Source organism: Mitosporidium daphniae (assembly GCF_000760515.2).
Source record: "Mitosporidium daphniae strain UGP3 chromosome Unknown contig-24, whole genome shotgun sequence".
Classification (NCBI taxonomy): Eukaryota; Fungi; Microsporidia; genus Mitosporidium; species Mitosporidium daphniae.
The window spans coordinates 1-24894 of record NW_013546567.1 but is presented as its reverse complement, the minus strand read 5'-3'; the positions used below and the strand labels follow the sequence as shown (position 1 = coordinate 24894).

Here is a 24894-nt window from a genome sequence, read left to right as displayed (position 1 = left end):
CCCAATTGTGACAAAAATTTAATTTTACTTTCAGTTTCACCAACCTCGCCATGGAGTCCATTTTGAGGGACAAGACAAATTCCCCAGTCGGTGCAAAATCGGCCTTCTCCTCAAAGATACCGGCTGCTGTTAAGAGTTCTTCACTGCTGAAGCACTCCATCTCCTCGATCAAACCCTCCTTCAACTCGTTAAGTTGGCTAGATAAAGAGAATCCAGACAATTTTCAAGACATTGAATATATGCACAGAGAAGGTATGCAACCCTAACCTTTCAATTTATAGAGCGCTATCAATTTAGGCCTATCGTTGAAATAGACTTGCGGTCATATTCAAAATTGCATCATCTAGACGGTGAGGCGCCAATTTAGACCAATCGAATCTTGCTGTTTAAAATTGGGAAGACAAATAAAAAATTAGACTTCAAAATGAAATTTTGTGTTTCCATCAATTGCATATGAGGCATAGCCAGTCCCTAAACACATAATTTCAACTTTGCGAGAAGAATTTTTGATTGCAATGGAGCTAAAACCCGATGCTTTAGGGGTCGATCCTGCTGATTCGATGGAACAGGGTCATGCAAAAACGAGCCCTGCCCCCCTCAACACTGGGAGGCACTCCCCCCAATATGTGCACGACGTTGTTGATGAAGAGCTATCACAAAAAAGAGTCAAAATCGATGGATCTGACGATGGGTCCGATTATTTGCGTGAAATTGCACTGGATTTAGAAAATGCAAAGGAAATCATGAATGAGAATGTGGAAAAGACTATCAATAGAGAGACGCAACTTGGAGAGCTTTCCGATCGTGCCCGTATGGCTTTTTATCCTTTTTATTGACCATTTAGATGACCTTGAGGCCCAAACCAGCGTATTTCTGGTAAAAAGCGAGGCAACGAAGAAAACCACAAGATGGCTTCGTTACCGCTCGTACATCTTTCTTGCCCTGATTCTGATGGTCCTATCTGCACTGATATCATGTAGGCTTAATGCGTCTTACTAACTTTCTAGTTTTGCTGCTGCTTCGGTAGTGTTCATACACCCAAATTCCCACGATAGCAAAATAAATTTGTAAAAGCTAAATTATAATTTCCATGGCGGCATCTTTACCCTTGATCTTTGCTACACGCACCCCTTCCTTTGACGGGTGTGTCCTTGCATTGGTGTCCTTTTTGCGGTCAAAAAAGCTTTCAACAGACGGGTTAGAGGTACCGCCATCCAAATTTTCACTTTAGATAGAGGCAAAATTTGGAACTATCATTGACAAAAATACAAACGCTCGCATCTCACTCCCCATACTAACGGAGACTGTTATCAAGGAATCCAAATATATTAAATTCCAATCGGATATGTCTCCTCATCTCCACTCGGCATTGAATTCTATCCTAAACAAAGAGGTCGAAGCGTCTGCATCTAAAACAGGTGCATACCTCTCGTACCAGCGGCATAGGATTGTCGATAGATTCTACCATGGAGATACTGGGAATATAAGAGTCACTACTGACGAGGCCACCGGGAAAATACTCTGTTCCGTCATCAAAGAGAGAATAGCAGATATGCATGTCCACTTTCCAAATTCCCCCTTTGACATTCGGATTTCAGTGAGTGTGGAAAAACCTGCGTTGCTCTCTGAAAAGGAGGTCACTAAAAGATCCCCAAAGTATGAACGCATCAAGAACAGAGTTTCATATAGCTTGCACCAACAAGCCATACCCCATCCAACTGCCTTCCTCATTTGTGACCTGACCCAGGTAACTTCAAATACCTCAGAGCCAATGACCCATGAATTTGAAGTGGAACTTTGCGACCCCAAAAATCTCACACATGAAAATGGTGCATTTGAGTCCATCGTGTGTGCTTATTGGACATCTATTCGCCAATTGGCCTTCTCCCTTGCAGGTCCAGTTAAATTTTAACAAAGGCACAAAATAAAAATTAATTAGCCCTACCAATCAAATGCGGAGAGCTTGCAAAAACAAAATGAAGTCCGCATTTTTTTCTTGATGAAAATGGTACCAAGCGATACAAATAACCCAGATGGCCACACTGATGCCCTTGCTTCGGACACTATTATTGACATTGAATTTGCACCTCAAATAACTTCGGAAGTGGAGCCGGCAGATCCATCTAATGAACGTCCAGAAATGGAAACTATCGACCCAACCCATGAGGCTCATACCTCAAACGCGCATCATACTTTATTATCAACCCTTCACAGTGAACAGCCCTWGGAGGAACCTACAGAATATCACGAACTCCATCTCAATGACTCTAAAATCAAGCCTTTCTTCGCTGTGGACATGGATGAGCTCACATTGGCCTTTCGAAAAAGGGGTATTTACAACGAGCAGGAAAAAGAAAATGAGACGTTTCAAGCCCCAACACCAGTTAGGCTTGTTCGTCCATTATCCAAGATTGTGACATTAGCTCCTGGGAATGGAAGCATTCTGACACCCTCTTCCTCGCCATGTGAAACACCACTCGCCTCCTCATCATTTGAAGCACCGCTATCTTCCACCCATGATGAAGATAAAGAGAAGCTTTCCGTCATAAAGGAAAGCTTGGCTGATACCAAAAATACGATGCTCGATAATCTTAAATCTCTCGTAGAAAGAGGTCCAGAGCTTGAGAATCTCCAACAGCAGTCAGGTATTAAGTATTTTTGTTAAACAATAGTTGACCTCGAAAGAAAGACCAGCGTCTTTAGGAAGAGAGCAAAAAAAGCTGAAAAGAATATATGGATAAAGCGTATGTCTATCAATTACATTGTGTACTCCGTGCTATTGATTATTTTCATTGTTGGCTTTGTGGCTCTGTTGAAAGTTTTTGATTTTATTAAATTCTAAAATGTAAAAATAACATTTTTATTCCCACACCCTTTGCCTTTACAATATTTACCTCCATTCTAACAATGGCCACCAACAAAACAGACGAAGAATGGATGGAGTTTAAGGCCCTCCCCAAAGAACTTCTCGCATTTTTGACAAATATTTCTTCATTGCTTGTAAAGGTAAAGGAATGCGAAGAGTCGTGGGCAAAGATCTCCTCGATGTTTCCTCTTGAGAGTAAAGATCMATCCAAGGAGCCTTTCTTTGGAAGCGGATACAGGGCATTACATATGGCTTCAAATGCAATTTTCAGATTTATCCAAAAAAGCATAACCGTCCACGAGGCCAATGCCCATGGGCTGGTCGAATCAATGCGTATCATTGAGACGATTGAAAAAGAATCAAGTGCTTGGGATTCGATCCGAAAGATTTCAGAAGCAACATATGGTCAGCTATCATCGCTATCAACAGACTTATCATCTTCTTTTTCGTCATCAACTTCGAGAGCAGACCTCGTTTGCTTGGAGGACCCGATGACAAGGAACTCCTTCAATTCCAAGCTTGTTTCCTGGAGACACCAGGTCGAGGCAGAACAAAGAAAAATATCCGATCAAGCTCAGCAGGAATTAATTGATCCAGTGAAAGAAATCGCGATTTTTTTTACTTCCTCTCTTATCCAAATGGCATCGGAACGTAGAAATCATCTTCGATCTGAAGATGCGTTTCTGGAGGAGCTTCTTTCCGTAATAACGTCTGCTTCAGACTTGGCAGCCTCTGACACGAAATTTAAATACATTTCGCACTTAAAATCGTGTAACTATTCTAAAGACCACATTGAGAAGTCATCGATGGATTTTGGGGATTCCAAAGTCGTCTTGAGCGGGTTTCTCAAGCTAAAAAAGTCATCTCTCTTCACAACGGGGTGGCCCATCTCGTTTGTGGTTCTTACACAGACCCCCTCAGATTTCAGCTCATATCTACATATTATACCGTTAGATAAGTGTGTGATTTCATCCATTCTCAACCAAGAACAAGAGCCTTTATCCTCTTTCAAGCCGGTTTCCTCTTTTCAAAAGTGGAACAATCCCCAACTACCTTCGCTGGTTTCTTCCTATTTACTGGGAAAATATTTTTATCCGGAATACCAGACGACCAGTTCCTTCGCTGTTCCGCGTTTTAATTCCTTCTGTGCACAGCTAGCCTTCCCCCCTGGAACCTTATCTTTCTCCATGCAGGAGAAAGGGGAGCGAAAAGAAAATTTTATTGTGTCCGCCTTGGTGACAAGTTCCTCAAATACGCTTCTTCTAAAGGTAGCCACCGCATCTTCTGCTTTTCACTCGTTGGAATTGCGAGCAGTTCCCGTTGCAAATAACCCTACTACAAGCGAGTGGCTTTGCGTCATTAACGATGCGGTCCACATACCGTTGTCTAAAAGGCATTCTATAGCTTCAAACGAGCATCGCGAGGTAGAAAGCCATTCAGATTACTACGGAATGCCCCAGTCTTATAGTCAAGAAGCCATCTCTACTTTTAGGGGCGAGAGGGCCCTATACATACGTCCCGGATCTAGAGACAATTTTGCCGAAGATGACGGCTGGTCGGTTGAGTTGTCTGACCTTTCATTGAACAATGAAGATGATCCGGCCAGCCGTAGTTCTTTCGATAGAAACAGTTTGTATTCCAATTCCCCTTCGTTGGTTGAAGAGACATCTGCATCCTATTTTCCGGAGCAGTTTCCGACTTGCGACTCTTCAGCTGTGTGGACACCCTCTCCAATCGATGATCCCTGGCGCTCTTCGTGATTTTTTTCCGCCCTCGAATGTAATATAATTAAACCTAGTAGAGAAAAGCAATTGCAATAAGGATGAGCTTGGGCCTAATTCGCTGATGTGTGAAATTTCAAATGCAGCGTGCTCCCGAGTAGAAAAGGCTTTATTGGGGGACCGAACCTCTTTATTAAGGACAAATGATAGAAGTATTTGGGGCTTGTATATCTGACGCATTGCTGGACTCGATTGCTGTTCCATTTAGTGACTGGAGATAATTGACACTCTCGGCAGCCTTGTATTCATTGATTGTCGATTGGATGGTTTCCCTGGAACTGTCGAATTCCTCGTCCAAAATATCACAGAACGACTTTTCGCGTTTATAGATATCGAGGAAGGCATTTCTTTTTCGAAGCCTGTCATACTGGTCAATTGTCCGTTGAAAGACGCTGGCCACTCCTGTATTATTCGCAAGAAGTAATCCGGAAAGGATGGATGAAAAGTTTTGGTTAGAAAGCGCCACTTGTAGCGTGGTAGGCGTCCATTCGGCAAACTTGATCAGTTCGCGCTCTTTCACTCGAAGAAGCGACTTAAAGACCTGACCTGTATCTACCCTATTTCCTCTAAGAACGGCAAGGGCAGAAAGATATAGATTCCCATTGGCTGCGGTAGATGAATAGCTCATCATGCTATTCTTGGGCTGTAATAAACGACGAAGAACATCGTGAATGGAGGTCTTGGAATTGGTGGTCGCTGGTATCCTGCTCTAAAACAGTGAATTTTTGGGTTAGCATTACATTTTCAGAATAAAAGGGAGTATACGAGGTCGAAAGGAAATGGCACTTTGGAAGCGGTATCAGGGATGACAAAATCGAACCGAGGTCATTGTACATTGGCCCGGGAAAGCGAAGTGTAGCACTACTCGCAGCCATGACGGTTGCCAGCTATTATAAATCTCATTGATATGAAGATACCAATTGGTTTGTCTGAAGAAAAGAGGGGTCCAAAATGCGAAGGCGATCAGAGGCTATTCTCGTTAGTGCCGCATTATCAAAGACGATCTAAAATCGACAAACAACAATCTACCACGGAGTCCGTTAGGTTGCACAGCCTCTTCAAAGAGAGCAATGAATTGTAGGGCTGCACGACAATGTCGGAGACCTACATTGAGCCAATGAAGCAGTACCTCTTCTGAATTTGGAAATACAGAATATGTCTGAATCACCTTTTTAGGGTAGAATTCATTTAACTGCTCCAGCAGACAAGAGCCAAGGCCAGAGCCCGTGCCGCCGGCAATAGAATGCACCAAAACAAATCCCTATAAGTAAGAGCATTTACATTGAAAATGTGGTTGAGGGTTGAGGATGCAGGATGAAGGATATGAAATTCTTTAGCACAACGCTACCTCCAACGAATCGCTAGACTCGGCTTCCCTGTCAAGCATTTCCAGCAGTTCGTCTTTGACACGGACACCCTCAGAGTATCCAAAGGCCCAGTTATTCCCAGCACCTCCACCTTCAGTGCTCATGAATATGTTTTCTGGATTAAACAAGCGTCCGTGCGAAGATGCCAATATCGAATTGATGACCTATTTGACTTAATAGCTTCAACCTACCCTTGGCTCCAAATCGATCAACACAGATCTCGGGATGAAATGCTCATCGTCAGCCTGCAATTAAAAATCCGTTTTACTTGATAAAAAAATATATCCTTTCTATCTACGACATTTGGGGAGGCAAATGGGGATGTTGTGGTCTGGGAGGAAGAGACAACAGGAGACTCTGTGCAAAGAGTACCATCTGCATTGATTCCATGCTCAAACGCAAGTTGCTTCCAATATTCTAAGCCAACTAAAGATTATGAAAACCGTTAGCGTTCCTTGATTTCCGCATTGGCCAGCCTGTATGGTGATCAATTCTCGCGGCATTGGAAGCTTAAATTTTATAAAATTTGTCGAATGAAGAATGTGGTGGACCCCTTTGAGGATGACGATGCATTTTTCGGGTCGCTTTCGATTGAAGAGTTTCAGAACATCGACCGCTCCATTGCTAATGCCGACAGCAATCCTAGCCTTGACGATAAGAATAATTGTCCTGCTAACAAGGACATGTCTTTTCGCCTGGTGGGTGAGAATAAAATTCTGAGGGAACACCTTTCCAAAGTACTTGGGAGCTTTTTAATAACCAATAGCTTCATGACGAAAACGACCAGCTTCGCATTCACTCAATTAGCATTAATAAAACGCATGAAGCTGAGAAAAAAAAGCTGACCGAGCAGCTCCAATCAGAGATCTTTTCGTTGAAGGCTGAAGTTTTGTGTCTACAGGCCTCCAACAATTCTCTTTTGCAGAAGCATTCAATAGAAGGCAAGAAATACAAAAGAGACATCAATTCTTGGAACGTATTTCTTTCCACTGAGTCTTTCGAGTCCCTTTTGGCCGCACTTCGAGCAATCTCGTCAAAAGCGGACATATCGCCGCATTTCCAAAGCAAGTTCCCATTCTTGTTTTATAAATAGACATACTGGTTGGAACGATACACGAATTTGCCATTTTATTTTCAAATCCCCTCTCTGAGTGCAATATTGATGGCGTTACTTCGTTTTACAACAAGGAAGTCGGCTATTTTTCCGCTAAAAGGGCATCTTATGAACCAAAATTTATTGATCCAAGTCTTCAAGTATCCAGCGATTTAGATATTGAAACCCTTATCGAGGAAACAAAGGAAGAACTAAATCGAATGTACCCGCATTTAAATGGACAGTTTAGGCCTCCATTGGTGCTGACGTTATATGAAGTTGATTTTGTAAACTGGATAATTTCCTCGTTTTCCGTGATCATTGAAGAAAACTTTTGTACATTCGTCGATTCAAAGCTAAACTCTGTTTTTGATTTGATTGATTCCATCCAGAAGATAACCGACTCGTTCAAATTGGCGCACAGCGTTGAATTATGGACGCCGATGTCTCTGCTGGGAAGATATATCTCTTCCCCAAATGGTGCCCATTACCCTTAGTATAACTTTGCGCAGATTTATCTCCTCTTTAGCTAGTTTATCCAAATTTATTTATTCAATTGAAGTTACTCGGTTTTTTTTCCTCCATTTGGTTGGCAAGAAGAATCTTTTCTGCAATCTGTCGATTTTGTACAACACTTTGTTTTGCAACATTTGCATCGTATGGTTGCAAGGACCATCAGAAGTAAAAGGACCAATAGCCCAGGGAGAACATAATCGGAGTATTCGGAAAGAGCCTGCTGTATTTTTTCCATCGCTATAAAAAATTTGTAATCTAATCTGAATTTATAGAGGGAATTCATCGCTTGAAATCTATTGGTTCCTTGGACTTTATATGTAGGCCAATAGGCATCCAATATGGCAATTTAAGTCATAAATGTAGGCAAATTGAATTAATTTTAAAGATAGAAATTAATATATGTCCAAGGTGGCCACGTGTCCCGCATGTAGGGGTCTTATGGTCCAATCACAACAAATACATGCAACGCAGTGTCCCTCCTGTGATAGAAAGAGACCTCTGTTGACTTATGACTTTGACGAGAGCCACCATGCCGTTTGTCAGCAGGCACCTGCGAGAAAGAAGCTCAAAAGCAAGAGCTTAGCATGCACACCATCGAAAGGCACGGCAGCAATATACAGGTAATCTTTCAAGTCTTTATTAAAAGGCCTGAAGAAATAGAAGAGTGGATTAAAGAACGGAAAGAAGCATATAAAAAAAAAATTCTAAAAACAGGCGGTCCTGAAATGTTGGATGAGGAAGCCCCGCTTGAAACTCCGAGCTCTGAACATCCCGAAGTAAATCTAAATCGTTCAAACTCTAATCAAAAGGAAACTCAAGAGAAACATGCAGAGGCCCAACATTTTGTGGAAAATTTGTCTGAAAATCATACGGTGACCACAGGCGAGGAACCCTCATTGTTCCCCGAAAATCAGCTAGAATTTTTGCTTTTAATACTCCGATGGCTGGCATATAAATCTCGATTTCCATCTCAAAGCTAGATAGCGGACCTTAACCGTGAATTTCAATCTTTAACTTACATGGGCAAGGTATTTCCCCATCCAATCCAATTGATCAAATTTTCTGTGTTTATAAATTCATTTGACTTTTAATATTTAATTTTAAAATGTTTTGATGGACTTTTCAACTTAACGTTGAGTTGAGGGGCTGTCATTTTAGTTAGCCATTAAAACTGAGGGTGCAAAGCCTTTCGCTCCAATGAAACACATCAAGCATTTAACATGTTTATTAATAAACTTCATATATCTTACAAGCTTTTTTTATGTCAGATTCCCGCTTGGTCCACTGGACACTGTTTCTTAATGCATTTTCTTTGCTGTTTTCGTGGAACTCGCTAATGGGAACCTGTCATTTTTTCGCTTCAAAGAGCGGCTCAACTTCTAGGTTTATCTTCGATTATCTCATCATGACCTTCGTCTCAGTTAGATTTTTCATGCTTTTTGTTTCTTCGTATCTCCATACACTAATGTCCCCGTTTTCTCTTGTCATTTCATCCTCTATTGGAACCGTGATTTGCTTCGTCTTGCTGTTCCTGCTTTCCATTGTTGATATCCCATCGGTGCCTCTATTTATGACCATCAGCATAATAGTTTCTGGCGCATCTTCGTTTTTTGCGCTCACCGCATATTTGGGCGTGTTCAGATTTATTTCAGATCTGCCCTCAAACTCATACGTGCGAATGATGTCCATTGGGTTTGGAGTTGCATCTGTACTTACCTCTGGAATGCGACTGGGTTCTGCTCTACTTTTCCCAAGAACTCCGGGCTCCCCCTCACACTCAGATGCGTCGTTTTACTTTATCTTGGCCACTATTGTCTGCACATTGGCAACGATTTCGTTTTATTACATACGCAATAGCGTAGAACGTCTTTCCAACTCGAAAAAGCAGGCCAAAGATCAAGCTGAAAATTCGTCATCAATAGCGGCCTATTCAAAAGCAGATGACGTTCCGCTCAAATCTCTCCTGGGTAAAGTTTGGTGGAAATTTTTCTGCCTGTTTATTGTATCTTTTCAAATTGCATTGGTCGTCCCCAACATTCTTTATTTGACCGCATCATCCTCCCCGTCCCAAAATATTTTGGTGAGCGAACAAGTTTTCCCGCTCTTTTGCCTTTTCATCATGTCTATTTTTGATTTTGCAGGACGGCTTGCGCTAAAATGGAGGTTTTTCTCTAATATACCCACCTCTTTCTGGAGCTCTATTGCTATTTTCAGGTTTTTTTTGGTTGGTCTTTTGCTATCTGGCAATATTTCTCCGATTTTGAGCCCAAATTTGAAGTTTTCCATGCTCCCTTCTCTGTACGCATCTGATTTCCTTTATTTTGTGCTGATCTTTCTTTTCGGATGCTCTTCAGGCTCTATCACCACAGTGATGTTGATGAAAATTCCCCCCTCATTCGAGTCTGCAAAAAGTAGAAAGCGCGTGACAACATGGATGGTGGGAATCCAATCGTTAGGCTTCCTTACAGGCACATTTATGTCCTTTGGATTGAAGTACCTACTTTATGCGTCTGCCCTGAATATGGGTGAAATTTAAAATTAAATCTTTTGGATATGGATCCGTATTTTATTACCTGCTTGTAATAATATCTGATGTACGCCCAATAGGTTATCATCGCTAGCAATGGACTAATAAGCCAAACCCATCTGCGTGCACATATTACATTGAAGCGGGGTTTGCACATTTACTTCAATTTAAATTTGGGTTTGTATCACAAATCTTCCCTTTAATTTTACAAATTTATTGATCATCATGGCATCAACTGGCAACTTTTCTTCACGGATTATTTTTCCTGCGTCATTTATCGTTAATTTGATCCCATTATGTATGCCCTTCTTTAAAAATGCTTATTTTGTTAGTTGTATTCGTCTTTATAAAGAAATCTTCCACCAATCTTTTCCTGCATGTGGGGCTATATTTGCTTTTCACGTTTATATATAAGCAGTTTCTCGAGATGGCCTCGGCATCAAAATTAAAAAAGTACCGTTTTGATTGTTTTTATGGCTAGATTAACAGCGGTAGCTATTGTTGATGGCACCGCAACCGCGGCCTCTTCTAAAAAGCAAACGAGCATGCTTGAATCCGAGCTGGAAAAACAGGCATTGTCATATTCCATTTTTGTATTGAATCTAATTTTCGTGCCACTTTTCCACTTTTTATCAAATGGGCCCTTTCTGCATCTCAATGCAACCTAGTAAGCCAACTTTATTTTGATCCTAGTAATTATATTGCCTCGGTTGGAATATCCTTTATTGCCATTGCATATCTGGGAGTCCTTTCTGATAAATAAATTTCTGCCAATTTTACCCTATTTTTTCAGTGTCGATTTTCTGATTAAGGGTGTACCAAGGAAAAGAGCATGCTATCCTTTTGAGTAATTATTCCTCGGGCTTTTAGATTTCTAAATTATCAGTTGTTTATGTGTGATAAATTGGTGATTTTAAAGCATTTAATCAAATTTGCAACTTTAAAAAACATCCAAAAGTCCCAACTAGCCTCAACATGCTCAAATCAACAATGAAAACCCCAGCAGGAAAACCAAAGAAAGCCCATCAAAAAGTAAGAGACTGTTTTCATTTGATTCATATAGAGGGACAAATCCAAGGGATATAATGTTGGAATTGGTCTCACAATCTTCTTCCTATTTGTGGTCGTTGGTTCAGGTAAATCATGCCGGCTTTAAATTTATGTAGCGTTATTTGAGTTTCTCAAGCCCCATGTGCTTTGATCCAGCTAACAATATCATATAAATAAAAAGACACTTATTACGAATCAAACCAATATTTTTGTGAAATTAGCAAGTAAATTGGCTTTTCTTGCAGTTAGCGAGTAAATCGGCTTTTCGTACATGTGGTGGAAGTTTAATGGAAAAGGTCTTAATCCCTACGGATCTGAATTGAACTGGGATCTCCTTCTCTTGGTTATTAACATCAGCCTTGGCTGAATTCGGGGCATCGACAAAAATTTCTACATCTCCCTACTTTCCAAAGTACGTATTCGTAAGCTAACCCTTGATGCTCCATTAGTTTCCACGAACTTTATATACATTGGCAGCTTGATCAATTGCCATTTATGAGAGCTGATGGCAAAGAAAATTAGCTCCAATGGGAACACAAAGAACCAATATGAGGCTAGCAAAGGAACCTTAAATTTTAATTTTTAAACCATCCAATGCCTCCTCTTACCGATGATCAGGTGCAAGTGGAGATGAGGAAGATGGTTGAATTTATCCGTCAAGAGGCTTATGAAAAATACAGGGAAATCCAAGTCAAGGCGGATGAGGACTTTTTTATTGAAAAGGCCAAAGCGGTAAAGGCGGAGGCTACCAATATCGAAAAGACCACTGAAAAGCGCTTGGCACACTCCCAAGTTCAGTTCAAGGTCGGCGAAGCAATGCATAAAAACAAGGCCAGATTGAAGGTTCTTCAAGAGCGTGACAACCAATTAAATCTTGTTATTGAAGCGACAAAGGAGAAGCTTCCGAAAATCATTTCCTCGCCCTCCTATCGCACGCTGCTACAAAAACTGATACTTCAAGTTCTTTTTACGCTGTGTGATGGGAATATCACAGTTTACTGTTGTGAAAGGGATAAGCCCCTTGTGGATGCGATATCTTCTGCCGCCATCGTCGAGTTCAAAGAAAAAACATCTACCGAGTGCAAATTGACAATCCAAGTTGGCGCTGTGTCTCAGTTCCCGGCACTCGCTTCTGGAGGAATCATAGCGACATGTAAAGGGGGCCGTGTTATGATCAATAACACTCTTCAAAAGCGCCTCGAACTTCTTGCCGAACAGAGCCTGCCTGCTCTCAAGGAGGCCTTCATTGGACCATGTCCTTCCCGCAGGTTTTTCGACTAATTAAACTTTACATTTCAAAATGGCCCAGTACTAGTACCGAATGGCACATTAGGCAGATATTAAAATTTTCGATGAATAAGGACCAGCATGGCCAAATGTCGCTTTACTGCACATGGAAATTGCACTGGGCTCGGTACAGAATTTCAATTTAATTGGACAAATCGTTGGAAATTACACAATTTTTACACAATTCACCGGTAACGCTAGTTTCTTTCTCGAAAGAGATGCCTTGTAGCCTGAGAAAAGCCATCAAACAATATCGCGCGTCATTACCCGCATTATGTAAATGTGCATATTGGATTCCAAGGGTGTCAAGTATATGTGAAAGAGAAGATCTAGCCGAACAAGGAAACGCATCTTTAAACAGCACCTAACAAAACATCAACAGTCAACCTCAAAACCTGCGTGTCAAACATATCGGCTTGCCGGGTTAGCTGATCAAACTGTTCAGAAGTCAGTAGCTCTTTGAGCAACCGTCTCTCTTCCTGCACCCCATGGCCAATGACGGCGGTTGCGTTGGCAAGCCATTTCCACATGCATGCCTTTGCTTCGGACATGGAAAGTATGACGGAAATACCGAATCGATAGCTATCCTTGTTATCAGCCACATATCTGCCATTTCTTAGGTGAAGCGTCTCCTTTATCAAAATATGGACCCCGCTGTAGTCTCCTCCAATTGAATCAAACAGGGAAATCCCGACCTCTGTTAGTCGCGAATGATCGTGCTCAAATGCTACATGCATTAAAAGATAAAAGAACTTTCAAAATCGATGGCGGCAAACACTTGAGGTTTATTTGGCGAACTCTTTGGCATTTTTAACGTGCTGGGCGTACTCGCATTGTCCTCAAACAAACGATAAATACGAGCCGTTTTCTTATTGGCTTTATATATTGCATTCCACCGCTTCCTAAAGGACGGGACATTGTCAAATTTTTCTATTTTTCCCGATACCAATTGATATGTAGACGGTGGAATTGGAGCTCCAAAGTTCCTTTCCAATTCGTCTATCACCGCTCGATATGCTGTTGTCTCTGATTTTAGATACATAAACGATATATTTTACCTTTGACCGAATTGACGATAAATGGAATTGAGTTCAAATCAAAAGCTAGGATTTCCATGCCGTTATTTTTTCTAATATGAAAAAAGTTCAGTGCATTCAGGTTCAAGTGCATTGCATTGAAGAGAAAATCAAATGCAACCTGCGGAGTAAGCGATCGGTACTCTTTGCCATTGAAGAAGGGCGATTTGACAATCCGTATCACTCTCTCCCTTAATGAGAAGATACTAAATAAAGAATGCGATTCCTGGGTTAGGGACATAGAGTCAAACCGGCCAAATTTTAAATTTAAAAAATTTTATGCAATATCACGAGGTTGCTTGCACTTTTATTTTGTTATATCAATGGCCATAGACGCAGTCAAACTTGCCAAGATGCAGAGCGCGGCGGCAGCTTCACGACTTGGTGGCAAAGGTACGCCTCGCAGAAAGGCGAAAAGAAGTACCACGTCCACCGTTGCTGATGATCGAAAGATCCAGGCAACCATGAAGAAACTCCATGCACAACCGATTCCTGGGATTGAGGTGGTAAATATGTTCAAGGATGACGGCAAAGTAATCAATATCCCGATGCCAACCATTCAGGCCTCCATCCAATGCAACACCTTTTTGATTTCCGGAAATGCCCAAGAAAAAGGTTGCGCATACTAGTCTTATGCTTTAGAATTGACAGAGCTTATCCCAGACATCCTTCACCAACTTGGTCCAGACTCCATAAGCTCGCTAAAGCGCCTCGCAGAATCCTTCCAGCAAAAGGGAACACTTCCTTCGTCGTTTGACGAGGCCATTTCTGGAGCCGAACTTTAATCTTAATACACTTTAATTGACCCGGATTAGCTTTGAGTGAAGCAGGGGGGGAGCGATGTTTGAGCTACATTGACGATGATCCCCATACGAGCACGTTTGTAAGTGTTAGTTAATATCTCTCTCCATATTGCCCTATATTGTGTGTCTGCATAGGCAATTGATATGCTGCCCTGCCTCGATGCTGTTTGACGCAGATACACCGACAAAAAGACTTGCGTTGAGGGTTACACTCAATGTGGCTGCAAAAGACGACGTTGGAACACTTAAACTTTTGCATGTTTAAATTCGGCCAAAATCACTAGCATCGTGCAAAGTGCAAATTCTAATTTTCAAAATTCAATCTCGATACAGATGATGGGTCTGCCTTCGGGAGGGATTCCCTTCTCCGATCACCAGGGTAACTACTCTGGTTCCAATGGGCATTTCCAGCTATTTTCGATTCCGGTGCAAAAAACAAGCAGACGAGCACGTCGCGAGAATCTCCCCTCCACCCCGATCTCTTCATTATCCACAGCATCCTCATCATACACACTCATGCAGCAATGCAACATGCATTCACCTGAGCAGCGCATCTTTGATTTGGTGATTGTCCAGATCTGTCAACAGCTGGGCATGGAAAGGTTTCGTTCACATAAAATCATCCGGATCCTGTCTCATGTTCTCCATCTGCGACTGCGATCTCTCTGCCTACAGATGAGATATGCCATCGACGAATTCGTTATGAAGATGTCTCCAGAAAACTCGGCCGACACCATGTCGATCATCAGAGTGTTTCTTACGAGATCTGGCGAGCTTTCTGCTCGTAGCCACCTTGCTCAGCACTGTCCGCTCCAAACAGTGAGACCTGCTCTTGGGGAGCTTATTGGATATACAGCCGCCCAAAATTCATGGATCTGCTCATTGATGGAGCGATTGGCGTCAATTCCATCCGACACACCATCTCAATCAAGACGCATGCTCCCTCCAGAGGCACTTTTGACACTTTTCACAACTCTTCCCCGGTCTTTCAGGGAGCCATCTTCATCGTCCTCTTCAGAACTGATAGACTCAATGATGCTGGAGCCGAAACTCAGTGATCCCTCCCCTTTACAAATGAAATCTGGCGAGCAAGAAGCGGAGGAGGAAGTTGTGGGTGAAGAGGACGCAAATTTGCCCATTGGTATTTGAGAGTTTTTTAAATCCTAGTCGATGAATCTTTAAAGCCGTCAGCGGATCTCCTTTCTTCTTTTTTTTACTTTCGGAATGAGTTTGACGAGCTCGAGATGGATGCTGACAGCCCTTTGGTGCCTCAAAACGGGGGGAAATCGGTTCATACCCTACTGGAGTATGATGTCTTTAAGTGTATGTATCCCTCGCGGTCTCCGACTATTATATCGCCTGTTTCGCCTCGATCCGCTCTCTCCGTTCACATCTGTTCGATGCTGGGCTCTCCTGCAGCCCTTACTGTCCCATTTTCGCCCGCAATGGCGCTTCATGCAGATCCCACCTTTGTTTCAAATTACTTTCAACCGTATCCTTTGGCGTTTAGCGGGGGCCGCACTTGCCTGTCTTTGAAATCAAATGGTCCAAAGGGTAGGGGTCCTGAACTTTCGCAAGAAGAGGTCAGAAAAGCGGCTTCAAACTTTTTATTTGCCTCCGTTTCGTCGGTTTTTCGCCGCTGTTGTTTCCCCTCGTCACTCCTTTATGGGCTGGCTTTATCGGCCCGTGACTATTTTGGAGTTGGCCAAAGTAGAGAAGTGTGGCTGGGAGAATTAGCGTCAACACCGGGGTCCAGAAGACGTGCTCATTTCTGCAGAACCGACGGGGCTTCTGCCCACACCTCGGTGATACATCTGTCTACTGCCTCATCCACTACTGCCTCCATTTCGTCTTCATTGCCATCAACGGAAGCATCCTTGTCCATTGTCATTAGGACACCTATAAAGCCGACCGTATCGGTGCCTCCTGCCCAAAATTTGCCGCCTATAAAGCTGATTCCCTCGGGCTCTACTTCTTTTATTGCCAGTAGAAAAAACAAGGCCTCGTTTATTGTTAGCAGGCAAAAGAAAAAGAAACGGAAAGTAAAGCCATCAATTCGACTAGCCGAGCCTCGACCAGCTCCACTTCGCATCGTTCTTAAATGTGCTGAGGAGAAGCCGTTGGCACCAATTCCTACAATACGCATCAAGTTTCCTTTGGAGAATAAGGTGGAGGTGCCCAAGATCAGGCTAAAAGTTGTAAATCCCAATGCTGAGCGCTGATAATTTGTTTAATTTGTAAAAATAAATTTAATTTATTCAGAATTTGTTTCTTCTACTTGCGAAGTCCACGGCGTGCAGTCTGGGATGTTCCATTCTGAGATAAGGCTTTGTTATTATTAGCAGGTGTTCCATTCTGAGATAAGGCTTTGTTATTATTAGCAGGTGCTTTATTTTGAGATAAAGAGTCGTTGCTGGTAGCAGATGTTTTCTTTTGAGATAAAGGGTCGTTGCTATTAGTAGCAGGTGTATCTGCATTTGTCATTTTTTTCCACATCTGCGTAAGAGAATCCAAAAACGGTTTACTAATAAAATGAAGCGTGCTATTTTTAGGCACATCCACCTCCTTTTTAACGGGATTAGGGCTAGATTTTGGAGAGCCCCAGAACCAGGAGTTGCTTTGAGATCCATAAGCTTGTGGTAAACAATCCACGAATGATTTAATTAAACCGAAATAAACCAAACCAGCAAGTAAAATAAAGAAATAATGCTCCCCGATAACAAGAACTGAAGTTATAAAAGTGAGAAAGCCGACCAAAATAGAATCGATATTAGGAGTCCTTAGCATTCCTCTTAATATACTGACTGGTATTATAGAGCATCGAGGCGCATTTTCTCTAAAAGAAAGGTCTTTCTGCTGAAAAAAGATCATGCAAAGCAACCAATTCATCACAGAATGAAATATATCCACTTTGATATATAGCCAGGTAGTAACAACCGTAAGTATAAGTGAAAGAAAGTACTTGCTACCGAAAAATGGGCCTAATATTAACTTAAAGGCCCCTATCAGAAAATTAAAAGGCAAAGAAAGCCAACTCAAAGGCAAACGATAAATAAACCCCAGCCAACTATTTGAAGTGGAGAGAGTCGAACCCATGTTTAAAATAACTAATTACCAAATAAACCGATATAAATAGCAAATCATCCTATCATAATTAAGAAAAACATTAGCTAAACCAATAAAATTAATTTGTGGCTAGATTTTATTATGCATGGCAAAATAACAGTTGTATAAAAGGTTGATATTCTTTATCAAAAAGGGGAGTGTTATCGCAAACAAAACTGTGAAAAAGAAGCCAAAAATATTATAAATCTCAAAAATAAAAAAAGGAACTAAACGTTTGATGCGAGATCTAAGCCATCCTGACAACATGGACCAAATATAGTAGCAAAAGCTGCCTATCCAGTAAGAAAAATATAAACCAATCCGATTTACATCTTTTTCTTCTGATCTCGTGCACTGGGAACATAGTTTGTCTAAGCCCATATCAACAAGGCTTTCAATAATTTCGCCAGCAAGTAATAAGCACGTATAAATAATAACAAGCCTCGGGATGATAATGTACAGGACTTTACTGGAAAAAGTCATACCCCAAATTACTTTTTTTGTTCCATAAAAAACCCAGCTTAAAAAGCAATACAAATTATGAAAAGAAAACTTTAAAAGCCAAACAGTAGCATAAAAAGCAGACCTGAAAATCTTACCCACAGATGTACATAGAAAGCGCGGAATATTTAAAGACATCTCATATACTTTGAGTGCCTTTGAAGAAATATGAGATCTTTTAGAAACTGGCTTCATACTTGAAGGCAATACTCCAAGAGAATACAAAATGCCGGTAAAGAAGCCAATTAAATTGTGCATGAATTCTAGCGTATTCTTGTAAAGTGTGTGTCTATCGATAACAGCAAAAAACATAAAAATATCCTATTTGCTTTGCATTGATTGGCTTTAATTTAATTTTCAACTATTTCGGTAATTTGAAGGTTAATTTGCCATATTATTAAATTAATTTGGGAAAAAGAATGAGCCTACTATTTCCTTTGAAACTGTGTAATAATATATGTGATATCTTGTATCCATAAAATGTACTTTCATACGATGGTTACCTATATATTTCCCTTGGCCAGATAGAGGTTCCAATGTTTTAACTTTAAAAATAACCCTCCACTAGATTAACAATTTATTAATTTGCACAGCTGTAAGCATCTAGGCTCAATAAAATAGACGCTATTTCGGAAAGGTTTTCTGTGCACTCCTGAAGCCCATTGGGAACTTTAAGAATTCCAGCCTTAAACATGAACGTTCCCGTTTGTTTAAATTCACCGAGCCTGATTGAGGTTCTATTATCTGTTTCAATCATTGAACGGTAAATCTTTTTGTCAAAGATTGAAGCCGGCGTACAATCAACAAAAATGTACCCTTCTTGAGAGCAAGAGCCATTCAAAGGATGTCCTTGATTTATTGCTTCCCTATCATAAATATAAGGGTGTTCATTTTGATTAGCTTTGAATTTTGATCTCAAAAGATCCCTTTCTTTTGACTTGTAGCCATCTGTTGATTCATTAACTACATTCTTTTTGAGAGATTCTATTCGTCGTTGATCACCGTCTACATTCATGTCTTAATTTGGCAATAAATTCTTACGCCTAACCCTAGTACCAATTTACAAACAACCAACCCTAGAATAAACCATAAACGAAAAAAATTTTTATACAAGGTTTCTATATCTCCAGGTAGGGAATCCTTTCATTTTCATCCGTTGCTCTTCCTGTTTATTGTGAGATCTTTACTTACGGCATAGTTTCGATAACACATTATGTCCTCTGTTCCTGCTGCTAACATCTCGTTGGATGATTCCAAGAAGATCTTCGTTGGAAATCTTCCCTTTAATGTCACTAATGACATTCTTTCGGCATACTTTTCTGTCTGCGGTAAAGTGTAAGTTTACTTCTTGCAAAACCAAGTGACGATGATGATTTTTTGCATTGGTCCGTGTTTATGAAGGGCTTAAGACCCCCAATCGTGTTTCTACTAATGCTCTGAGTCACATTTATTCCAAATTTTTAAACTTTACTAAATTTTAATAGAGAATCTGCAAAGATTATCACCCGTGGCAATCGCTCCCTTGGATATGGGTTTGTGACCTTTTCAAAAGAAGAGGATGCAGTTTCTGCCCACAGCAAATTTAACCACCAAATGTTTGAAGGCAGAGAAATCAACGTAGAATTAGCCAAGCCAAAAGAGCAAGTGCCACAAGTTGAGGGCATTCAGAAAAATGGTGGACGCACGCGTGGAAACAGCCGCAACAAACGTGGAGTTCGTCGCAATGACAGCGCCTCGAGACAGAACATGAACAAGTCTCAAACGAGTCTCTTTATTGCGAACCTTCCTTTTGAGATGAATGACGAGGCGTTTGCAAACATTTTTTCCGAATATACCATTGAAAGTGCTCATATTGTCACCTCGCGCAATGGCCAGTCTCGTGGCTACGGATTTGTCAAACTCAACTCTGCTGCCGAGCAGAAGCGTGCACTTGCAGATCTTCAGAATTGCATGATTAATGATCGTCCAATTACTGTCCGCGTCGCTTTGGAGCATCCTGAACCAACTTCCCAGGAAGCAAAGGACACTCAGGCATCAATTGAACAGGTGGTTGCCTAAATTTTATGTAATAAAAAGAATTTTTGTTATCATTTATTGTGTCCGATTCTGATGGCCTCTTTTTTCTGTTGGGAGATTTTTTCAATTGTAAGGGCAATTATTGAGACCTTTTCCTCGATGCTTTCTATCCATCGGTTGATACACCCGAGTTTCTATCACATCAATGGCTGAGGGCTACCTTAAACTCGTTCGAAAGGAGATCAGATGATTCGTTCAGTTGACTTTGAGTCCGATTGAAATCGGAAATAAGGAAAATTAGCCTTTTGATGTGCTGATTTAGCTTTTCCTGTTGATGGTAGCAAATTGAGGCCCTAAGATTTAGAAAACCACGCCCATACTCTGCGGTGAATTCCTCGGTGTAGCAATCGATCACACTAGAGTGATCGCCAGTTTGGTGCATCTATTTAAATTTTATTCGTACAAAAAATATTATCCAGGACCAACTTTTGGAATGTCGTAATGCTCCGATGTTTGTTCTAGCCGTTGATTGAATGCCTTTATGGCTTCCTTGTATGTCTTTTGGGGCTGTTTTTCCTTTTGCGCCGCAAGGCGTTCCAGCCTTTGTCGATGGAAGATTTCTTCTGCCTGTGTTTGCACGAACTGCTTTGGCACTGCTTGATCCATATTGGCTGGCTTTGATGATGTTGATTCGGAGGATTTGGCGATCTTTAACTTCCTTGGAATGACACTGGCATAGGGGTCTTCCGACATTTTACAAGTTGTAAAATTTTATAAAAAGCCCTTTTTAAACCTGACTCTCCATTTTACGCTCAATTGCACTGCAAATTTTATACTTAATTAGCTACCGGAGTATTTCGGAAAGAAAGCCGGCAAGGACCTGCATTCGAGGATCATGCAAAAGTGAATTTTCCAGCTTGGATTTTGGATCTTTTGCTGAAAGTATATCCAGAAGAAGCCGATGGTTTTCAGGAACCGAGTTCCATTCCTTCAACTGCTCGTTGGATTCTAGGCTTATTGACACAGTGGATACCTAGTTTCCTCAAAATTGCGTTTGGAAGTGTACTGATTGAATTCTGCATGCTATGTGCGGAAAAAATTCCGCACATAGCACCCGGTTCAGCCCCAGGCCCTTCTTTGCCAGCATTTTCGGATCCGGAAATCGTATTGCACCTTTCTATGATGAGCAAACGAAGAATACCCCTGTGCTTTTTAAAACATTTCATGGAGCAGCTAATATTTAAATGTGCCGACTGGCTTACCATGGAACTCTGCACGCGGGGCATCTATATGAAGTACTGGATGCAGAGCAAACGGAACATGGCAATATGGGCATTAAATACTTGGGTCGTTTGCAAAAATAATATTTCAAGCTTTTAATTTGCAGAGCCTATTGCATGGTGGCTATACGCATATGGCTACACACCGTTGGTCTTCCATAGCGAAAGCGAAGATTGCGCACCTTCCCGGCTGCCTGAAGATGTGGATATCAGGCCTCGAAACAGAGGATCAAAGCAAAAAGAAGAGACCACATCTAGCTTTAGCGATCAATGATACCCTTTCCGTGAAGCATCGACAGGTCAAAAGTAATGCCGTTACAAAAATCGTCCGGAAATGACGGCGTCAATGGAATAAGTGAAATCTTTCCATCAAAATGTCCAACCCCAATATATTGCTCGTTGATACCAAATCTTATTCGCTGGTGTGTGTGAATAGGCCGCGGAAGCTTTATAACGGGATCGCCGTCCAGTTTCCTAAGATCCCATCCCAAAATCCAATCACACTTTCTATGTCCAGACAAAAGAATAGTTGAGTTTGGAACCATTTGCAACTACATTCATTATTGGGTCGAGATTACCTGTATTACACCGGTGGCGCCGTCGGTATCTTCCGGTAGAACATGATACAGTGCACTCATATTTTCGTAGCTGTAAGAGAAAATATTGGGGACTTCAGAATGCGGAGATGCGTTATATCGCGGATCAAAAATGGCGATATCGCCCTCAAATGTACCTAATGATGAGCGATCAAAGGCATAACCTGCAATAAGCAAATTATCGTCGGGAACAAGAATAGAAGATATTATCCCTAACTGTAAAATACAAGCACCAATACCTTTCAAAGATGCATCTGAAGAGCCTGTGCAAGATGCTGTTTTTAAAATCGACTTTGGCGACGTTCCTGGTGTACAAACATCCCAAAGAAAAATACGCGATCTATAGCCAGCCAGTAGACTAAAGATCGATAAGCCCATCCGAAATTTACGTTGATCCCGAGGGAGAAAAGCTGATAGAGTATGGGGAAACAAGCTCGTCCGAGTCATTTTTGGCAGAATATGTGCATCGAGCCTAGTTATGACACAATGAGCGAGCGAAAAATACTGTTTTGTGATAAAGATCTAACAGACGGACCGGGTGCAATCTTGTTGCTGACGCTATCAATGCTACATTTGGATCTGAAGGTAAAAGATACAAAAATTCCTGAAAATCGAAAATGAGGGTAAAACACAAAGTCAGTAATACTCTCCGGCTCAGCAATTTGACACGCCTCATTCCACTCAAATAGAGAAGAGGAGACGACTAGCTAATAAATGGGCAGGGGCGTACGAGAAATAGAGGCAAGCCCCCCATCTGAAGGAATATCGGCAGCGATCACGGAGGAATGCTCCGTCTTGCTGTTCTCATTGACCGCATACGCCCGAAATCTATTATCATCATGGGATGCAACAATTATGGAGCCATCTGGGGCCCTAAGGAAAGAAACCAAATGTACCAGCAACTTTGCTTGATTAGCCCAACAGCCATGCTAGTAAAACAGGAATGTCATAAATTGTTGGATTTTAAAATTAACAACTTGAAAATGGAATTTTAATTTTATTGAATGTCTGTTGTTGAGCGCATAAAGGAAATCGAGTCCGAAATGGCACGCACCCAGAAGAATAAAGCTACGGCGTATCATCTCGGCACACTAAAAGCAAAGTTGGCAAAACTACGACGAGAATTGCTTACGCCTAAGGGCGGCGGCGGAGGCGGCGAAGGTATGTGTGTTTTGCTTATTGTAGTGGGCTTTGACGTTGCTAAAACCGGTGTTGCCAGAATCGGGTTTGTGGGCTTCCCTAGTGTTGGAAAGTCAACACTTATGAGTAAACTTACGGGAACATATTCTGCCGTTGCTGAATATGAGTTTACAACGCTCACCACTGTCCCTGGTATAGCTTGTTATGCTTCATTTCCCAGGTATTCTTCAATATAAAGGAGCAAAACTGCAAATTCTCGACCTTCCCGGAATCATTGAGGGCGCAAAGGATGGAAAAGGCCGTGGTCGTCAAGTTATTGCAGTGGCAAGGACGTGTTCCCTGATTTACATTGTGCTTGATGTTCTGAAGCCCTTAACACATAAAAAGGTTATTGAGCGAGAACTAGAGGGATTTGGAATTCGTCTTAACAAGCAGCCGCCGATGATTAATATCAAAAAGCGGGATCGTGGGGGCATCTCGGTAACATCCACTGTAAACCTCACGCATTTGGATACCGAGGGTGTGAAGGCCATCCTTGCAGAGTACCGTATTTTAAATGCCGAAGTGATCTTCAAATACGATGCTACAGAGGACGACCTTATTGATATCATCGAGGGAAATCGAGTTTACATTCCCTGTATTTATATTCTCAACAAAATCGACCAGATCTCGATTGAGGTAATTTTTCGCTGTACTAATGTTGTCTAAAGGAACTTGATTTGATTTATAAAATTCCGCATGCGATCCCAGTTTCCGGGCATCACGGGTGGAATTTTGATGATCTTCTAGAGATGTCATGGGAATATTTGGGGCTCATTAGGATCTACACAAAGCCGCGGGGACAGCTTCCCGACTATGCGACCCCGGTTGTTTTGAGAAAAACCGCCTCTACTGTGGAGGATTTTTGTGCAAGCATCCACCGATCCATAATCAATTCATTCAAGTCTGCTCTTGTATGGGGCACATCCGTCAAGTTCAATCCGCAAAAGGTGGGCAAGGAGCATCAACTCCAAGACGAGGACGTCGTCCAAATTTTGAAGAAAATCTCCGCGTAACTTAAAATAAATCCTATAAATATCGCCTCTTCCCGCTGAAAACCGCTATGTTATCAGCCAGAGTCTGACAAAAATAAATTAAAGACTTTATAGTTAAAAGATTCAGCAGTAAAACTGCTTGCGTGTGTTCATTTTGGAATTGGCTCGCACCCAAATATATTCGCCGTTTGTCAGGTCAAATGTTCCTTTTTGAATGGCCATGAGCTTCAGGGTAAACCGAGGACCAAGCTCTTGCATGCGAACAGAGGGCGCTGATGAGGTGGTGGACTTTGTCTTTTCGCCCCCTGTTACACCTTGGAATATATAGCGATGCCTTCTAAAAAAAATAAAGTCTCGTTGATTGTGGAATGTGACAATTTGCCTGCCCTCAAACTGGGGTTTAAATGGAAACAGATTTGTCAAGAATCGGCCAACCGTCAGCCCTAGCATGGTGTCAAAGTTGGCCATATTCAGCTCTGGTGGATGGTTTGTAGCCGATCCGCAATTCTTTCCCAATTGTTTCGACGTAACTATTGAAGAAAGTCTAAAAGATGCGGTGGGTCCACTCGGTAAATGAACCAAAGTAAGTGAATAAGGCTCTTTGAGGCGCTCCCCGATAATAATTAAATCAGTAGATTTGGCCTCAATAGCCTCCCTTATGACGACATCGATCGTGTGATGCTCCTTACGTGGAAGCATTCGAGAGCGCGGTAAAGAAGGATCAGAGGTAACATTGCCCCCAAAAATAGCCGAAAATTCCGTTGCAAAGGCCAAGGTTTTCTAAATAAAAAGGAAAATTTGGATTTACCTTGTGAGCCCTTCTTACTGTGGTCACTATAATATTGAGGCCAAATCT

The 24894-nt window shown here is 41.6% G+C and overlaps 19 protein-coding genes across 19 annotated transcripts; 12 read left to right on the top strand and 7 right to left on the bottom strand.

Annotated features, from left to right (window-relative positions):
* Positions 1-50: 50 nt before the first annotated feature.
* Positions 51-836, top strand: DI09_24p190 (uncharacterized protein; the record flags this gene model as incomplete). The annotated part of the gene is made up of 2 exons (XM_013382871.1): positions 51-252; positions 541-836. 2 exons carry the CDS (start codon positions 51-53, stop codon positions 834-836), a joined length of 498 nt encoding a protein of 165 aa, XP_013238325.1.
* A 254-nt stretch (positions 837-1090) lies between these two features.
* On the top strand, positions 1091-1912 carry DI09_24p180 (uncharacterized protein; the record flags this gene model as incomplete). The annotated part of the gene is made up of 2 exons (XM_013382870.1): positions 1091-1204; positions 1316-1912. 2 exons carry the CDS (start codon positions 1091-1093, stop codon positions 1910-1912), a joined length of 711 nt encoding a protein of 236 aa, XP_013238324.1.
* A 93-nt stretch (positions 1913-2005) lies between these two features.
* Positions 2006-2842, top strand: DI09_24p170 (uncharacterized protein; the record flags this gene model as incomplete). The annotated part of the gene is made up of 2 exons (XM_013382869.1): positions 2006-2645; positions 2673-2842. The coding sequence occupies 2 exons, from the start codon at positions 2006-2008 to the stop codon at positions 2840-2842; spliced, it is 810 nt and encodes a 269-aa protein (XP_013238323.1).
* A 65-nt stretch (positions 2843-2907) lies between these two features.
* Positions 2908-4626, top strand: DI09_24p160 (uncharacterized protein; the record flags this gene model as incomplete). Its single annotated transcript, XM_013382868.1, has 1 exon — positions 2908-4626. The coding sequence occupies one exon, from the start codon at positions 2908-2910 to the stop codon at positions 4624-4626; it is 1719 nt and encodes a 572-aa protein (XP_013238322.1).
* Positions 4627-4780: 154 nt separating this feature from the next.
* Positions 4781-6118, bottom strand: DI09_24p150 (tubulin gamma chain; the record flags this gene model as incomplete). Its single annotated transcript, XM_013382867.1, has 4 exons — positions 4781-5356; positions 5565-5617; positions 5677-5908; positions 5996-6118. The coding sequence occupies 4 exons, from the start codon at positions 6116-6118 to the stop codon at positions 4781-4783; spliced, it is 984 nt and encodes a 327-aa protein (XP_013238321.1).
* Positions 6119-6547: 429 nt separating this feature from the next.
* On the top strand, positions 6548-7604 carry DI09_24p140 (uncharacterized protein; the record flags this gene model as incomplete). Its single annotated transcript, XM_013382866.1, has 3 exons — positions 6548-6712; positions 6781-6990; positions 7167-7604. The coding sequence occupies 3 exons, from the start codon at positions 6548-6550 to the stop codon at positions 7602-7604; spliced, it is 813 nt and encodes a 270-aa protein (XP_013238320.1).
* A 418-nt stretch (positions 7605-8022) lies between these two features.
* On the top strand, positions 8023-8603 carry DI09_24p130 (uncharacterized protein; the record flags this gene model as incomplete). The annotated part of the gene is made up of 2 exons (XM_013382865.1): positions 8023-8243; positions 8270-8603. 2 exons carry the CDS (start codon positions 8023-8025, stop codon positions 8601-8603), a joined length of 555 nt encoding a protein of 184 aa, XP_013238319.1.
* Positions 8604-9088: 485 nt separating this feature from the next.
* On the top strand, positions 9089-10159 carry DI09_24p120 (uncharacterized protein; the record flags this gene model as incomplete). Its single annotated transcript, XM_013382864.1, has 1 exon — positions 9089-10159. The coding sequence occupies one exon, from the start codon at positions 9089-9091 to the stop codon at positions 10157-10159; it is 1071 nt and encodes a 356-aa protein (XP_013238318.1).
* A 1635-nt stretch (positions 10160-11794) lies between these two features.
* On the top strand, positions 11795-12481 carry DI09_24p110 (putative vacuolar ATP synthase subunit E; the record flags this gene model as incomplete). The annotated part of the gene is made up of 1 exon (XM_013382863.1): positions 11795-12481. The coding sequence occupies one exon, from the start codon at positions 11795-11797 to the stop codon at positions 12479-12481; it is 687 nt and encodes a 228-aa protein (XP_013238317.1).
* Positions 12482-12840: 359 nt separating this feature from the next.
* DI09_24p100 (uncharacterized protein) lies at positions 12841-13603 on the bottom strand (the record flags this gene model as incomplete). The annotated part of the gene is made up of 3 exons (XM_013382862.1): positions 12841-13214; positions 13241-13513; positions 13546-13603. The coding sequence occupies 3 exons, from the start codon at positions 13601-13603 to the stop codon at positions 12841-12843; spliced, it is 705 nt and encodes a 234-aa protein (XP_013238316.1).
* A 313-nt stretch (positions 13604-13916) lies between these two features.
* On the top strand, positions 13917-14348 carry DI09_24p90 (uncharacterized protein; the record flags this gene model as incomplete). Its single annotated transcript, XM_013382895.1, has 2 exons — positions 13917-14069; positions 14193-14348. The coding sequence occupies 2 exons, from the start codon at positions 13917-13919 to the stop codon at positions 14346-14348; spliced, it is 309 nt and encodes a 102-aa protein (XP_013238349.1).
* A 1092-nt stretch (positions 14349-15440) lies between these two features.
* On the top strand, positions 15441-16588 carry DI09_24p80 (uncharacterized protein; the record flags this gene model as incomplete). Its single annotated transcript, XM_013382894.1, has 2 exons — positions 15441-15507; positions 15534-16588. 2 exons carry the CDS (start codon positions 15441-15443, stop codon positions 16586-16588), a joined length of 1122 nt encoding a protein of 373 aa, XP_013238348.1.
* A 52-nt stretch (positions 16589-16640) lies between these two features.
* Positions 16641-17153, bottom strand: DI09_24p70 (uncharacterized protein; the record flags this gene model as incomplete). Its single annotated transcript, XM_013382893.1, has 1 exon — positions 16641-17153. One exon carries the CDS (start codon positions 17151-17153, stop codon positions 16641-16643), a length of 513 nt encoding a protein of 170 aa, XP_013238347.1.
* A 1399-nt stretch (positions 17154-18552) lies between these two features.
* DI09_24p60 (uncharacterized protein) lies at positions 18553-18987 on the bottom strand (the record flags this gene model as incomplete). Its single annotated transcript, XM_013382892.1, has 1 exon — positions 18553-18987. One exon carries the CDS (start codon positions 18985-18987, stop codon positions 18553-18555), a length of 435 nt encoding a protein of 144 aa, XP_013238346.1.
* Positions 18988-19185: 198 nt separating this feature from the next.
* Positions 19186-20030, top strand: DI09_24p50 (uncharacterized protein; the record flags this gene model as incomplete). Its single annotated transcript, XM_013382891.1, has 2 exons — positions 19186-19307; positions 19457-20030. The coding sequence occupies 2 exons, from the start codon at positions 19186-19188 to the stop codon at positions 20028-20030; spliced, it is 696 nt and encodes a 231-aa protein (XP_013238345.1).
* A 429-nt stretch (positions 20031-20459) lies between these two features.
* On the bottom strand, positions 20460-20741 carry DI09_24p40 (uncharacterized protein; the record flags this gene model as incomplete). Its single annotated transcript, XM_013382890.1, has 1 exon — positions 20460-20741. The coding sequence occupies one exon, from the start codon at positions 20739-20741 to the stop codon at positions 20460-20462; it is 282 nt and encodes a 93-aa protein (XP_013238344.1).
* Positions 20742-21528: 787 nt separating this feature from the next.
* DI09_24p30 (uncharacterized protein) lies at positions 21529-22311 on the bottom strand (the record flags this gene model as incomplete). Its single annotated transcript, XM_013382889.1, has 2 exons — positions 21529-21771; positions 21847-22311. 2 exons carry the CDS (start codon positions 22309-22311, stop codon positions 21529-21531), a joined length of 708 nt encoding a protein of 235 aa, XP_013238343.1.
* A 557-nt stretch (positions 22312-22868) lies between these two features.
* DI09_24p20 (uncharacterized protein) lies at positions 22869-24059 on the top strand (the record flags this gene model as incomplete). The annotated part of the gene is made up of 3 exons (XM_013382888.1): positions 22869-23196; positions 23225-23682; positions 23715-24059. The coding sequence occupies 3 exons, from the start codon at positions 22869-22871 to the stop codon at positions 24057-24059; spliced, it is 1131 nt and encodes a 376-aa protein (XP_013238342.1).
* A 102-nt stretch (positions 24060-24161) lies between these two features.
* Positions 24162-24818, bottom strand: DI09_24p10 (uncharacterized protein; the record flags this gene model as incomplete). Its single annotated transcript, XM_013382887.1, has 1 exon — positions 24162-24818. A coding segment is annotated over one exon (657 nt), but the record flags the coding sequence as incomplete, so codon positions are not given.
* Between the last annotated feature and the right edge of the window lie 76 nt (positions 24819-24894).